The sequence below is a fragment of the Pinus tabuliformis genome, chromosome 8, assembly GCF_031772625.1.
Source record: "Pinus tabuliformis cultivar Carrire ecotype Pingquan chromosome 8, CPIR1, whole genome shotgun sequence".
Lineage (NCBI taxonomy): Eukaryota > Viridiplantae > Streptophyta > Pinopsida > Pinales > Pinaceae > Pinus > Pinus tabuliformis.
Window position 1 is genome coordinate 2,069,315,336 of NC_142294.1, and position 16,123 is coordinate 2,069,331,458.

A 16,123-nucleotide genomic window follows, 5' to 3' on the forward strand; every position below is an offset into this window, starting at 1 on the left:
GATAGATTAACGCTAACGCTTTATTTTTAAATATTAAAGAATTTCCCTGATTTTGAATTCACCTGAATTATTGAGAATGAGACTAAGCTGTAGATACGTGGAAACTGAGATTTTGTATCGGAGAAAGGAATTTGGATGAAGTTGGCTGAAGAATCATTCAAGGGGATTTTTTCAGAGAGAAAATTATCATGGATTTATATTAAGAGAATATAAAGATCTGGATACATAGGAAGACCGTTCTCCACAAAGAATAAATATAACAAATTATACAAAAAGCTTCCACCAATAATCCCACATCATACCACATCAGACAGTATATTGACCAGAGAGAACAAGGGATATAGAAAGGCAAGAGGAAACATCACGCCCGGCTGTTTTCTTTTTGTTTTTTCTGGGGTTGATTTAGTCCCATTCCTGCCATCCACTTTAACCAAATCATTCATTGATTGTTGTCATATATGTGCAGTCTTCATTGCAATACACTAGGCCAGAGTTTCCTTATATTTTGGGTTTTCAGATAAGAGTTTCTGGAATTTTATTGAGTACTGTTAATCATGGTTGCAAAGAAATATACCAGGAAGCCATTGAAGTTGGCTGGAATTGTCATTTGGGTGTTGTTTGGACTGTGTGTAAGTAAAGCATCAGCTCAGCTCAGGGAGAATTTTTATGCAGAAACCTGTCCCTATGTTGAATCCATTGTAAGAATTGTTGTTTCTCAAAAGTTTGCGGACACGACTATCACAGTCCCTGGAACACTAAGGGTCTTCTTCCATGACTGCTTCGTTGAGGTAAGAGAGACATATATATGAATACGTTCATGTTTTTGTTTTGAATTTGAAATTGAAATCCTTATCCTTTTTCTGTGTTCTTCCATTTTTTACCCATGGTTGATCCTAGTATTAGTTTTATTAATATATGGGCTCATATATATTGTTGAATACTGGAAATTATGATGATGGATGTTTTCTCTGAGGTAAAATGGTATGATTTTGCAGTTGGGTTTGCACAGGGATGTGATGCCTCTGTGATTATTCAGTCTACTCCAAACAACACAGCTGAGAGAGATTATACAGACAACTTATCACTAGCTGGTGATGGATTTGATACTGTAATGAAGGCCAAGCAAGCTGTAGAAAGTGTGTGCCCCAACACGGTGTCTTGCGCTGATATCCTAGCCATGGCTGCCAGAGATGTTGTAGCATTGGTAAGTGATTTGCATTACAGGGCTAAGTTGCCCACATTATTTTTAATGCGAACATGGAGAGTTAATGGCTTTATAGCCTATAGTAAGTAGGATGACTATTGTAAAAACCATCGGTAGTTTATCCATACAGATGAACTAGATTTTGATGGAAAGGCACTCATTTTGACATCCTAGGATTGGGATTTAGATGATCATATTACATTTATGCGTTCATTAATGTTATTTTGTTCTCTTATTTTGCAGGCTGCTGGCCCACAATTTAATGTGGAATTAGGGCGGAGAGATGTATTTTACTTCGAAGTCTAACTTATTTTCAAGGCATAAAGTGGAATAGCGTGGTTATTTATTTTTGTCTCATATTAAATACGACACATCCCTTTTGAAGGGTGTGTTATGATATGTGGTTAAAGATTTTTTTTTTTTTTTCCGAAGGTGGCAAAACCTATCAAACTCAGGTGTCAAACCAACAGTGAGGACAACCATCTCTGGCTGCTATCCGCGAATGTCAATTTGACTCATCACCGTTATCAAGGAAAACCACGCCACCTGTAATAACCCGCTGGTGGTCCGTAAGGGAGCAGGCTTTCACTCCTGCCAGATGCCTCTGGGTCTTGGGCCGTTAACCTGTTTCCTTACGTCCGAGGAAGACGAGCTCTTAGCCAAGCAGAAGCAGTTTTACGGCATACTCCAGGCCGTGTGGTTAAAGATTTATAAAGGAACTTATAAAAAATATTTTATATATAAAAATATTTTAAAGGTTTTATTTTTTTTAATAGAAAGGAAAAGATTATTTGAAAAGGTTTTTATAAAACAAAATAAAAAAAAAAGGTGTTTTAATATTTAAGGGAGTTATAATTTTTTTTTAAGCAAAAGAGGAATAGATTAGTTGAGGAGAAAGTTTTTTTTTAAGAAGATGGCTTTATCAAATTTCCAGCTCTAGTTTTTACTTTTCATAGGGAAGAACTATGATGTGTGGGTCATTAAAATGGCGACCACATTGCACGATTATGATGTTTGGGATTATGTCTAGTTTGAGTTTTGAGAACATAAGGATGAAGCAGAAAAACTAGCTCTCACTAATGCACAGAGGGATCTATGGAAGAAAGATAAAAAAAAGTTTGCACAAGCATTGCATCTTATCGAGCAAGGAGTGGACCGAGCAGTGTTTCAGAAAATTATGATCACGTCTTAGCAAAGGAAGCATGAGAGACCTGAGCGACAAACTATAAAGGTATGGTCAAAGTCAATATTTTTAAGTTGCAGAATACTAGGAGAGATTTTGAAAGTCTACAGATGAAGGAGACAGAGGACATCGATTATTTCATGAATATGACTGTTGTAAATTAGTTAAAAATTTATGGTGAGGAAATTAAAGATTAGACAGTGGTTGAGAAGGTCCTCAGATATTTGTCTACCAAATTGATGTTATTGTAGTTGCCATAGAAGAAGCCAATGATTTGACATCACTGAAAGATGATGAGTTGATGGAATCACTTCTATCACATGAGGCAAGGATAGACAAAAATACAGATTTCACTCTAGAAACTGCTTTCAAAAGTCAGGTTTCAATTTCAAGAAAAAGAGGTTAAGGCAGAAGTACATCGAGAGGTAGAGGATGAGGCATGATCCAGGTGGATATTGGTGGCCACCTGCCTATTCCACCTAGACCTCTAATCAGTTTCATTTGTTTCCTTGTTTATTTTATAATTTACTATTTTTATCACCATGTGGGAGCTTGATTGTATTGGTACAGAAGAAAGACGAGACCTGGATACTTTGTATTGACCATCAGGCGTTGAACAAGATTACTATCTAGAAAGGGCACCCAATCCCACGGATTGATGACCTTCTGGACTAGCTCAAGGGGCTAAATATTTAAGCAAGATTGACTTGAAGTCCAGTTATCACTAGGTGCCTATCGAGCCCTCCAATGTGTGGAAGACTGCCTTCAAATCCAAAGAGGGTCTTTTTGAATGGTTGGTCATGGCTTTTGGGTTGACGAATGCCCTCATAACCTTCATGATATTGATGGACGACATCTTGTGACTCTTTTCCAATGCATTCGTGGTGGCGTATTTATTTGACATATCGATCTTCAGCCAGAGTTGGGAAGAGCACCTCCACCATATTGATAGGTCCTTCAAACCATGTGATAGCACAAGATGTGTGCCAATTAAAAAGAATGCACTTTCAACATGAACGAGGTTCAATATCTAGGGTACATCATGAATGAGTAGGGTGTGCATGTGGACCTAGCCAAGATACAAGTCATTTGAGATGTTCCAACCCTTACCACTCTAATAGAGCTCTACATATTTCTGGGTCTTTCCTATTTCTACCACAGGTTCCTGTTGGGGTTCTCTCATATCACTTGGCCTTTAAGTCAAGTAACCAAGGGGGCAGCGAAAGCAAAGTTTTTTTGCTTTGAAACCCAACAAAAGGTGTTTTCCGAGTTGAAGAATCGCCTCTACTCTGCACCACTGCTCACATTATGAGACCTACAACAACCATTTGAGATTGAGAAAGACACATTTGAGTATGCTATTGGTGTAGTTATTACTCAATAGGGGCATCCAGTGGCTTACCATAGTGAGACATTTTCAGACACAATCCGAAAGTATCCCACTTATGACAAGAAATGTATTCCATTGTGCAGGCCTGCCATCAATGGAAGTATTACATTTTGGGGAAGGAAACAGTCATACACATAGACCACCTACCACTGCAGTTCATATAGATGCAACAAAAGTTGCAAAATGATCATCATTAGAAATGGTCCACATACTTGCAACAATTCAATTTGAACATTAAGTACAAGAAGGGCATCACGATTAACGTTTCAGACTGCCTCAGCCGACCACCATTCATGGTGCTGATCACTATGCTCGACTCCTATGGGAACAAGACTTCGGGGTGGTCGCATCTTTACAAGAGAAATCTAGAATTCAGTAGCACATATCAGACACTCTTGGAAGGGAAGCAAGTTCCAAATTTTCACCTCCAAGATGCACCACTATGTCGCTTGGGACACATTTGTTTTCCTTTAAGCGAGCATGCCAAGGTGATTTGTGAGGCACACTATAGTCAGGCTACTGGACATTTCGGAGTAGAGAAAACAATGGCGGTACTGTAAAATTATTTTTTTTGGCCGAAACTTCATCAGGATGTTGGTAAGTACATCAAATCCTGCATTTCCTGTGCCATTGCAAAACCAAACATCAAGAAGAAAGGCCTATATACTCCTCTACCTACTCCTAGTCGACCTTGGGAATCCATCTCCATGGATTACATGTCAGACCTTCCTTCTACTAAGCATGGCAATGACTTCATTTTCGTGGTTTTCGAAAAATTATCTAAGATGTCTATCATGGCGACCTGCAAGAAGAGTATCACAACAGAGGCCACTACTAAGCTATTATTTGCGAGAGTGTGGGTACACTTTGGGATCCCACAGTCCATTATCTCAGATCGGGATAACAGATTCCTAAGTGCATTTTGGTCAAGTCTCTGGTCAATGTTGGATAACAAACTTACTAAGTCCACTACATTCCACCCCCAAACCGATGGCCAAACAAAGGTCGTCAACAAGATGATCGTACTCATTCTGCGCATGTACAATTTGAAGCATCCACACACATTGGATGAAATCCTCCCCTATGTCCATCATAGTTACAACAAAGCTCTCCATAGCTAAACGAACCATAGCGCATTTTAGGTAGGGTTGGGATTTCAACCATTATGTCCCACTGATGTGGCCATACCATTTGCAGCTACTCATGTAGATTCGGCTCACGTCTAGTCTGAAGTTGACATGGCTAATAGCTTCATTGAGCGCATTCAACACATCTGCCAATAGGTCCATGATATGTTGGATAGAGCCAATTCTAATTACAAGCAACACCATGATCAACATAAAGTTTCACACAAGTTCTAGTTGGGCGACAAAGTTTGGCTACATTTGTAGAAGGAGCGCCTCACTGGACCCCACCATAAGCTTCAGCCGCTCTGATATGGGCCATATACACTAACCAAGGCTATAGGGGAAAATCCCTTCGAGCTTAGCATCCCACCGTTCCTTGGTCTGAACCTAGTGTTCAATGTAGATTGCCTTCGGCCATACTTTCCACCATTATTGGACACATCCAACATTGCAGAAAAACTCACACCAACAGAGCTAAACTCAGACTACATGGAACATATTATAACTAATTACCTCATCGACACAGAGATCAAGAACACTTGCCAACAGAGGATCTAGCTATATCGAGTTGTTAAAGCATGCCAACTCCTTCACAAGGGCAAGTGGTTCAGCAGGGAACGGATTCAACAAAAATTTCCTCACGTTATGGAGGTGCTGCACACAATGGGGACCATTACTTCCTAAGGAGAGAGGACCGATCTAGTTCGATATTGGTGGTCGCCCACCTATTCCACCTAGACCTCCAGTTTGTTTCATTTATTGCCTTGTTTATTTTAGCATTTACTATTTTTAGCAATTTTTCAAGTCTTAAACTCCTGGAGCAGTTTTGACCCCCCAAATGGCTTCCTTTTCTTAGGTCCACAGCAGGACTGTGGCCATGGATAGGGGCCTACCACAAATCCTATAGAACTCGGAGAGACCTTTCCAAAAAGGTATCGTACGCACCAAATGGAGATAATATGACCAATTTACAACCCCAGGAAGTTGGTTGTCCAACTAACCCCAACGGGGCCCACAAACTCTTAGAATTCTATCTCATGTGCTTAGGGTTTTGGTTGTTTATGGTTTTCTCTTATTGTTCAATAATAAATAGGCCCTTGAGCCTCATTGTAAAATAGTTCAGAGGCATCTAGCCACCACATCTCTTCTCAGAGATAAGCTAACATCGCCCGAGCTAGTTTATTTCCATTCTGTTTGTAAGTTTATTTCATTATTTTGATATTAATGAAATGAAGTGTTATTTCTACTACATCTATATATTTATGGTTATACCTTTAATTTTTTATGTTCCTGTTTAATTTTGGATCAATGTGTTATAGACATATTTGGGCACTGCAACCCCAATCATATATGTCCATAAACCAAGGGCTTCTAAGTCCCTAAAAGTGTTGTTTCATACCCTAAAGGGACAAGGTCAGCTGATTACATCATCTCCCAGAAGTTCTCCATGAAAAACTACTCAGAACTGGTCAAAACTGGATCATCTCACTTGCTCCATGGTCAGGGTGCGATGCATCGCACCTACTACACACGGGAGGTGTGATGCATACTGAAAAGTCCTTCTATAGGGTGCGATGAGTGAGAATAGACAAATGGCAGAGACAGTTTGCTAAGTGGATGATCAAGGAATCTTCTAGAAACTTCTCATATGACACTTGCCTCTCAGAATTCGCCCAAGGATGAGTAAGAGATCAATGAAATCTCCAAGTGGAACCAAGAACTATCAGTGGAATGACACTAATCAAAAACCCAGAGCTGACTCACACCTCTGCAAATATCTATATATGGATCCCTCATCCCAGAGATCCAGAGGTTAGAGGCTGGAATCTTGTATTTTGTAAGGAAGTGTTGTTGGTTTCTTGGTGGAACATCATAGTGTTGGGTGATCTAAGCTTTTCATGAGGTGAAGAAGGGCTTTCATGCTGGGAGGATGACGCTGGGTCAGATCAATGGGTTGTAATCCTCTCTTCTACTCTTTCTATCAATAAAACTATTCAAGTTTTCCTCCACATTCTTGTATGTTTGATGATATATGCATTTGTGTGGTCAATATATATCTAGTCCTATATTGTTTATGACTGTAGATCTCTATTCTTCGATAGTGTTATGCTGCTTTGACTTTACAGGTGCTCTTTGAAGCTAGGTAAGAAAGGAAGGAGCGGCAAAGATCTGTCAGAAGGGAGAGGAAACAAGCAAAGGACCAAGCGCAAGACTGAGGTTGGTATTCTTTGCTCCCCTCTCATCTACTTCTCATAAAGGAAAACGAAAGTAGTTTTAGTTTGTTTGTTTCTAAGATAGCTACTCGTCTTAGTTGGACTAGCAGCTCATAGTGGACACTAGATTTCCCGATAACAAAATGGCGACTCCGCTGGGGAGCGAATAGCTTGTTTTCTTGTCTATATTTGTTTGCTTTATAAACTTACAGGCGGCGCCTGAAGTCAAGCCATCTAGCCTTCGAACTGCATTTTCTATGTAAGTGCAAAGTAGATCAATGCTGCTTCAGTCTATCTCCGGGTTTTGTTTTATTAATTGAACAATCGATTTGCAAACATCCTAATTGCCCTCATGGTGGCTCAAGTAACCTCATTAGATCAGCCCCTGTGATTTATATTTACTGACTATCATTTGCTCGGCCTAAATCCCTGAACTGAGCTGCAAACTGTGACCAAAAACCAAGTAAAGTCTCGGCTCTGTACCATCGCACCCTTTCTTCTAGGAAATCTGGATGCATCGCACCTCCCATGTGCAGTAGGTGAGATTCATCCTTGTTTCCATGTGTAACAGGTGCGATGATCAGAAAAGGCTAAGTTTGCCTCCAGATTTTGGTTTTTCTTCACTCTCTTCAGCTTTATTCAGGAGTTTTGTTGTCTGTGATCAGTATACCACTATGGAAACCCCTTTCCTTCACATGATTTAGCATATATTGTACAAAGAATTGTGAATGTTTTTATGTATTGTGCACCATTTACAGTTCTCCTTTACAAAGAAGTAGCTTAATCGAACTGTCAATTTTTGATTTGAAAGTGTCACAAGTGTCGTTTTCATTCAAAGAAAAGAATCCTATTGTTCTTGATGGTCGATTACACTGTTACTCTTATATTTGATTTGGATTAGTAGTTTTTTCAAGTGTCGAAAGCAGTTTTCAATTCAAAATCGCAAAGTGTTGTCATTACCTTCCTTTCGTTTTTGAAGAGAAAATCATTAGTACTGTCACTTTGAAAAGATAATTCAGATTTGTACTTAGCGTTCTTTTTGTCATTCACACATTAAGAAGGCTGAAAACAAATACATGCATGTGCATTTGCATTTAGACTGCTTGTTGATTTTGATTTAGGACAGCACATCTAGTGTGTGCTCTCTGCTCTATGTTGAAAGAATCTCATTTCTCTTTCATCTAGGATTTTCATTGCAAAAAGAAGATTAAACGATTGTTTATCATCTTGGATTGCATTTTAGGAATTGTATATCTACATCACGTGGTGAACTTGAAAGGCAAACTTCTTAAGAAAGATCAACTGTAAAATAAATTCAATGAACATAAAAACGCTTTGGAACCTAATGCACAACATTTAGAAGTCTAGGCTAGAGACGTATTCCGGCGTCGTAAATCCTGGTAACTATCGCTTTCATTGTAGGTTGGGTGATTCCTCCTATTTGAGACAACAAGTGCCAGTACGGACTTGTGCTCCCACGTACCGTCGAGTATATATTGGGAGACCACAATAGGCTATATCCTTTATCCTTAGGAAGCCGTGTCTGCTGCCCTATCGATCGCAATGCACTGAACACAGCATTCAGGAAGATTGACTGCCATACCGTAAAAAGTATTTTGCAGTTTTGCGATTGGTTTGGTAATCCCTCTTTCTAGATTTCCAGAGTAGTCTCTTTCATTCCTTTTCAGACTCCTTAAAGGAAAAGGTCCATTTGAGCACTTGTCACTTCAGGCTCATTAAAAATCGAAGGCGACTAGAGTCATCTTTAGCTTTTTCTCGACTCTTAAAAATTGAAAAAGCAAGTTGTGTCAAAGCGTCTAAATTTCATTTAATTCAGAATAACTTTTTCCCCTCTATTTTGAGTTGATTGAGTAATCCGCAATCGTGGAAGAAAGTCAATCGAAACCCCGTCGTTCAAGGAGATTAACGAGTCAACCATCTTTAACTCTGGAAACGAAACCACTCTGGATGAAGCGAACTCGTTTAACCGGGTCAAAGTCCCCCAGTTTGATTGGAATTTCTATTCTGACATCCTCAGGGACTCTGGTTACTCCTACCATTTCTGGTATCCCTGCCTCCACAGAAGAAGTTCCACAGGCACAAGAGGACATTAGAACTGATCCTAGTGTAACGGTAAACACTTCTATTCCTGAACCGGCTCCATCTACAGCTGATTCAGAAGGTGTTATCCCCCAAACATCTGTCACTGCAGAATCTATACCTTCTTCGGCACCAGAAATATATTACGGACCTGACGGTCTACCTCTTCCACCTGGATTGATTGCTATAGAAGAGATTGTGGAGGATCCTCCATCTAGTACTCCATTGCATTTTGGAGCTGGGATCACCCTATATCCTTCTTCAACAGAAGTTGGTCTCTCTTCATCGCAAGTTCCTGTAGAATCGCTAGGAAGTCTTTTGGATAGACTAGTTATGTCTGAACAACCGTCGACATCCAGGACTGTGTCATCTGATGCAGCAGTGGCGGAACCTCCTGCTGCTACTCCAACGATGTTCACCGGTGTACCATCTGTCCCAACTAGCTCTCAACCGCTAGATGGAGTCCATCCAGGGACTGTTTCGACAGTATGGTCTGTTCCCGTTTGTTCGTCCGGAATAATATCTGGAATCTCTTATGTTGAGTCTCAGCAAATTGATCCTTCGCAACAGTATCAATTTGGGCAACCTGGTCCCCAAAGGCAAATCCTTCCTTTGAGCACTGGAATGCCGCCGTATGGGGGGCAGTATGCCCTTTCATTGTTCCCTCCGGGAGAACAACCATATGAGAGTTCGCAACAGAATTCGGGTTATGCTGGGATTACATCCAGCGGTTGGGTGCCAATACTGCCTCAACAACCAAGAGTTGTATACTCAATGCAACAAACTTTACCTGTGTCAAACATCCCCACTACATCGACTATTGTGACGGTGTCGCAAGTACAAGCATTTCCTGTTGTATGCCAACCTCAAGTTTCTCAGGTTGTAATACAATAGCCCCTTGTCTCTACGACGCCACCACAATCACCGATTAGTCACTCCTTAACTGGAATGACCTAGGCTCAGACGGGTACCATTACCCCTCATCTTGGGCAAACAGCTAGTATTGGACAACAACAAATGGTTTCACAACCGTGGCTAATACAATACCAACAACCGCAATTCCAACAAGCTTACCGAGGATCTGAGCAACAAAGCTTTGCAAGTAATGGGCAGCCGTATATTCAAAACGGTCAACATCAATCATATCATCGTGGTTATGCCCATCAACCTTACCAAAGTTATCAACATCAAATGCATTCTGCTGGTATGCAAAGACCAACTGCTCAGGCAATCCCATCTTATCCTGGGTATGCTTCGCCGAACCTGAATCAACAGTTGCCCTTCGTGGTGACTTTAGAGTTACTGGATCTAAATCAACTAACAAACAATCCAATTGCTTACACCCCTTGGTGGCCAGCAATTCTGCATAAACTTCTGTCAGATATTCCTAAATTTAATGGAAATCTGGGTGAAGATCCGTCAAATCATGTGATGACCTTTCATCTATGGTGTTCATCTAACATTCTCAATGATGATTGATTAGGCTTCGCCTTTTTCAGCGAACGTTAACTGGTCCGGTAGCAAAATGGTATATCGAATTGCCTAGAGCTTCATTTGATAACTTCAGCGCCCTAGCCACAACCTTTTTAACCCATTTTCAGTTACCCATAAGGTACGAAATAGGAATAGAACTTCTTACCAATTTCAAACAAACGACGAACACTCACATATCTGATCATATTCATGAGTGGCGACGTCATCGTAGAATGGTAAAAACATATGTTCCTGATCAGCTGCTAGCTGAATGGTTTATTAAGTCATTGCTACCTTCTATCACAGAAGATGTGGCAAAGGGAGGAGTCGTCACTGAAGAGCAAGTTATTGCTCGTGCGCAATATCTGGACTTGATCTAAACTCAGTCTGGCACGATCTACGATAAAATCCTTGATTCTCCTAGACCGGAATTCTCTGTTCCTCCTCCTCCTAAATCAAACAAAGACTCTTATGCCAGCAATGGTGTGATAGGTACGACTAGCACGAAAACTATAAAGGCTGCATCAAAGAAAGCTCGTACGGTTTCAAGTCAAAATGTAAATGAGGAACTTCTCGCCTTGGAGGTAAATGCCATGTCAACTAACAAAGGCAAAGAACCAAATAAACCAGGAGGCAAGAAGAAAAAGAAATGGAAAAAGAAGAAACAGGAAGAGTCGTCTCCTGAAAAATCTTCTGTGAACCCTTCTGGGCAAAGGAAACCCCCTGCAGGGTGTCCGATATATGATGAGGATCATCGGACAAGAGATTGTCCACATAAAGCTGAAGTTAAGAAACTCTTTAAGAGTTCAAAAACTTCAGCGGTATTGACTGATTCGTTTCCAAACCCGGTAACCGATCTGGTTGCTAGTGAAAATGCTTCCCGATCCCAAGTGCTTATGTTGTCCATTTCGAAACAACAAAACGATGCTTTGATATCGACAAGGAACAAAGATTACGAGAATCCACAGCTATCGAATAAGAAGGCTAATGATCAACCTAGTAGTTCGACGAAAACTTCAACCGAAGTTGTGCCACCCATCATTCCTGAGCTAACGTTAAAACCACCAAAGGGAGTAGTACACAAATCAACATTTAATCCTCATGCCAGAGCAGCACAACATTATAATATAGTAGAGGACTTGGCCCAATCGTCGTCCGCTATGTCGACACTTAAAGTACTACAAAATTGCCCCTCCCAGAAGTAGGCTCTATTATTAGCAATAGGTGGGATTGACCCAGTGGATTCCAATCTTGTGGCCTTTAATCATAAAGGATATGACCCTCAGTTACCAGCTCAACTCGCTTTCCTTATTCAAGTGAAAGCCCTCAACAAAACTGTTCATCGAACAATTATTGATGAGGGGGCATCTACATGTATTATGTCAATGAGTTGCTGGAAAACTTTAGGCTCTCCACCCTTGTTACGATCATCAACAACTCTAAAAGCATTTGATGGATGAACGTATACCCCATACGGGATTTTAAATAACTTGCAAGTCAAACTGGGGGGCAAGACAGTAGAAATTGATGTTGAAGTTATCGACGGAAACCTCAATTACAACATCCTACTGGGAAGGCCCTGGATATATGCTATGGCTGCCGTTGCGTTGACATACTTCAGAAAGATTGCATTTCCCTTCCAAGGAGGGATTACAATCGTCGACCAACAAACATTTCTCCCCAATAGTTCACAAGTTACAGGAAGCATTCTAATGATCCACGGAAGCCCTCAATCGCTTCAAAATATCGGAGTAGGCCTACTAAAAGACCCTACATTGACGGGTACTTTTGCCCTACTGCCTCCAAACAATCTGGCGGAAGTGGCCATGGTGGGAACCTGCAATATGATATTTTCTAGATTCAAAAGATTCCTGAACATTTTGACAGCATGGATCATTGCCATTTTAGAAATATTGTAGCAATCAATTTTCTTGGCTTGGGGGGCAAACCCAAATCAACGCTCATCGAGTGTTGGGATAGATAGGTCTAAGGAATATGGTATCTCTTTAGATCCTTGGTCGCATATACATTCTACAGACAAAGGAATCATTCAGTCAATGATGATAGGAGAGGCACCATGGGAAGATTACCACCATCATTCCCATCTTCCGAATTACCACGAAGATTATTCCAGCAACCTTAATCATCCTTTAGTTTTTTATTTTCTATCAAATACTGTAAATACGGTGGATTATGAGGATAGTTCTTTTACTGTGTCAACCTCATTAAAAAATGAAACAACTCCCTTTCCAAATCCAAGTCGAGTCTTTCAAAGATCTCGAAGGTAAACCTTCATTCCAACCACCGTGTTGAATGCAATGAAGCTTGGGGGCATGAACCTCGATTTGCGTTATTATGCTGGGGGCATGCAAACTTATAACAAGCATAGTTTTTTGTTTCAAGCTTGTGTAAACATGAAACTGAATCTGAGCATATGTTGTCGCATGGTTCAATCTCATTAAAAAATAAACCAGGGCACGAGCAGTGTTACCGCAGGGTTCAAGCTTGTTAAAAAATAATCCCGCCACGAGCAGTTTTACGCTAAGTTCAAGCTCGTTAAAAAATAAACCGAGCAATGAGCATATGTTCCACCAGAGTTTAAGCTCATTAAAAAATGAACCCACCTTCGGTAAATAACCATTGCGAATGCATTATCATCAGCTTTTGAGCCTTGGTTGTGCTCTTACCATCACCTCCACTCTGTTTTTAGCCAATCATATGCCTCCATTTGATTGTTTACCCCATTTGAGGAACAGCTGCGACGAGTGATTCTATTAGCCATCTTCTTTACACTGTCGTGATTGAAAAGTTCCAAACCTTACCTGGAACCAGCTGCTACCCGAAAATAACACTCGTTCCTCAAAAAACGAGTCTCCTTTCATCTCTTTTCATCTGACTCGTAAAATATGAAAAGATTGCCGAGCGATTGGCCTCTCCAGCTCATTAAAGTTATCGGAAGTGCTATATCTCCTCTAGATTTTAATCTTTTTGGACCTGAGGGATTATTACACAAAAAGATTTGTTAGGATATTCCGACACATAGGAAATAGTTAAGTTCAACTTGGTCTAGTATAGAGTTAGGTAAAGTGTGTTTCTTTACCGTTGTACATTTTGTAACTTACAATCCGACGGTCACGATATGTAGTGATCCGACGGTTCATTCTCTCCTCGGTATTACCGACACTTGATCCGTGGCTTGACACCCGATTGGTCCATGAGTTCTATTTAAAGCGCATGGAGGGTCATTGTTCGGGTAATCCGTGCATGAGAGAAGCTTATGTAAATTTTCATTCTTTGATTAATAAATTGCCTGTAGTACCCACGTTGGGATAGGCTATGGACTGTTTCCCTCTTTGAGGGTTTTAACCACGTCAAAAATACTGGTGTATTGATCTGTGATCTGGTTGTGAGCGGTGTCCTTTTGGTATTCTTTCTGAGGAACTTACCCTGTAAATTCCTACATGGTATCAGAGCTATTTGAGGGCCACGTCCGTTGGTGATCCAAATCTGAAGCCGGTAGAACTGCATGCGGCTGTCGTTTCCTAGATCTGCTGTTTCTGACTGCTTTCGGGCCGAGAGGACTGCTCTGTTGCGTTCGGAGCATCTGTTCCAGTGAGGAACCCCTTTCGTTTCACGCGAAAAGGTTTCCGGTAGCCCTAGCTGCGTCATTTTTCAGATCGGGAGGTATACAGTGTTTTTTGCAGTTTACTGTTATTTTCTCTTTGCTTATTTCGGTTTCGGTTTATTTAGCCTTTTTTTTTAACCGGATCTATACCTTTCATTTCTACGTATGCTCTTTGCCCTGCGACTCTGTGTGATCTGGGCAAATCAGAAACAGAAAGGAAGGATTTTTCTCATGCGTATGCTCTTTTCCCTGCACCTTAGTGTGATCTCGGAAAATCAGAAACATTGAGAAATATATTTAGTTTTTTGGCTAAAGCTAACTTTGAGATTTTTTTTAAAAATTTCTAGTTTTTTGGCTAAAGCTAACTTCGAGCCGCAAGGTTCGTTTTTCTTTGCATATTCGTGTTGGGTTTTGTGTTTTGTGTTTTGTAGGGAAAAAGAGCTTTCTCAAGGCAAGCACGCAAACCAAGGCCCCCCCCCCCCCCTCTCTCTCTCTCTCTCTCTCTCTCTCAAATTTTTTGTATAGATCAATTGGTTCAAAGCTATTTTAAGAGAGTAGAGGTCTTGGGTTCAAGTCTCCATTTTGTGGGGGCGGATTTTTTCATTCCCGCACATTCGCGCACTTTGCCGGCAACGTCAACAATTTTTTTTCAAAAAGCCATAACTTCTTCATCCGGAAGCCTTTTTCAGAGCCGTTTTTTTTAAAACCACCTATTTTTTCGAGATCTATCCATTGGAACACTTACTTTTAGCATCTTCAGCTTCAGTTTTTTTTTTTAAATGGAAAGTCCATGCCAAGTCATTCTTGACAGCACTAACTACTTCCAATGGGTAGCCTACATGGAAGATTTACTTAGAAGTAAAGGTCTCTTTAGAATAGCCACAGACCAAGAGAAGAAACCAAAAGATGAAGACAAGGCTACAAAATGGGAAAATAGACAAGATCAAGCACGTGGTTTGATAGGGATGTCTATTTCTCCTGATCTTAGATTCCACATTGCAGAACTTGAGACTCCTCATGAAGCATTAGAAAAACTGGCTAAAGTTTTTGGGATTAAAAATGAAATTAGAGCCCATCAACTTGAAAATGAGTTGCTTACTTTGGATCCTAATAATTTTTCTTGCATTGAAGATTTCTTGTCCAAATTCAAGACCCTTAGATATCTCTTGGAAGGTGTTAAAGTTAAGAAAGAAGATGGTAACCTTATTTATTCCATCCTTACTAAGTTGGGACCAGCCTACTCTGTATTTGTTTCCACTTTCCATTCTACAAGGGAAGCTTTCATTTGTCAAGGAAAAGACTACAAGGCCCCTTCCTTTGACTCCTTTTGTGATTCCTTAATAAGAGAACAAGAAAAACTCTTACACCTTGGTCTTCTTAATCTTGGAAACTCTTCCATGAAAGCGTTAGCCGCCCAGCAGCAACCAAATTCAAAAAATCCTAAGAAGTCATATCCTCAAAAGAATGGTCCTAAACCAACTCAGCCTCAAAATGAAAGATCATTTCAGCAAAATGATAAGACCAATAAAAACAAATGGAAGAAGACTGATAGACATTGTAACTTTTGTAATCGAGATGGCCACTTAGAATCTAAATGCTTTAAGAAGATGGAAGCCTTGGAAGCCGCAATGAAGAAACATAACATCCATGTGGAGCCTACTTCAACTTCAACTTCCGGAATGGCACTTTCTGCATGTCGTTGTCAATCATCTCAGTCTGGTTATGCATTAAATGTATCTTCTTCTTCTTCTCATTCTCATGAGTGGCTCATTGATTCTGGAGCCTCTTATCACATGGCCAAAAACCAA

The 16,123-nt window shown here is 40.4% G+C and overlaps 1 protein-coding gene across 1 annotated transcript in view; it reads left to right on the forward strand.

Moving 5' to 3' along the window:
* The first annotated feature begins 554 nt into the window (after window positions 1–554).
* LOC149244777 (peroxidase 55-like) overlaps window positions 555–16,123 on the forward strand; it is a 68,840-nt gene continuing 53,271 nt past the window's right edge. Inside the window, exons 1-3 of the mRNA XM_089371638.1 lie at window positions 555–788; window positions 1,010–1,204; window positions 1,448–1,489. Coding sequence (XP_089227764.1) covers window positions 555–788; window positions 1,010–1,204; window positions 1,448–1,489 — 471 coding nt within the window. The remainder of the gene's footprint in view (window positions 789–1,009; window positions 1,205–1,447; window positions 1,490–16,123) is intronic.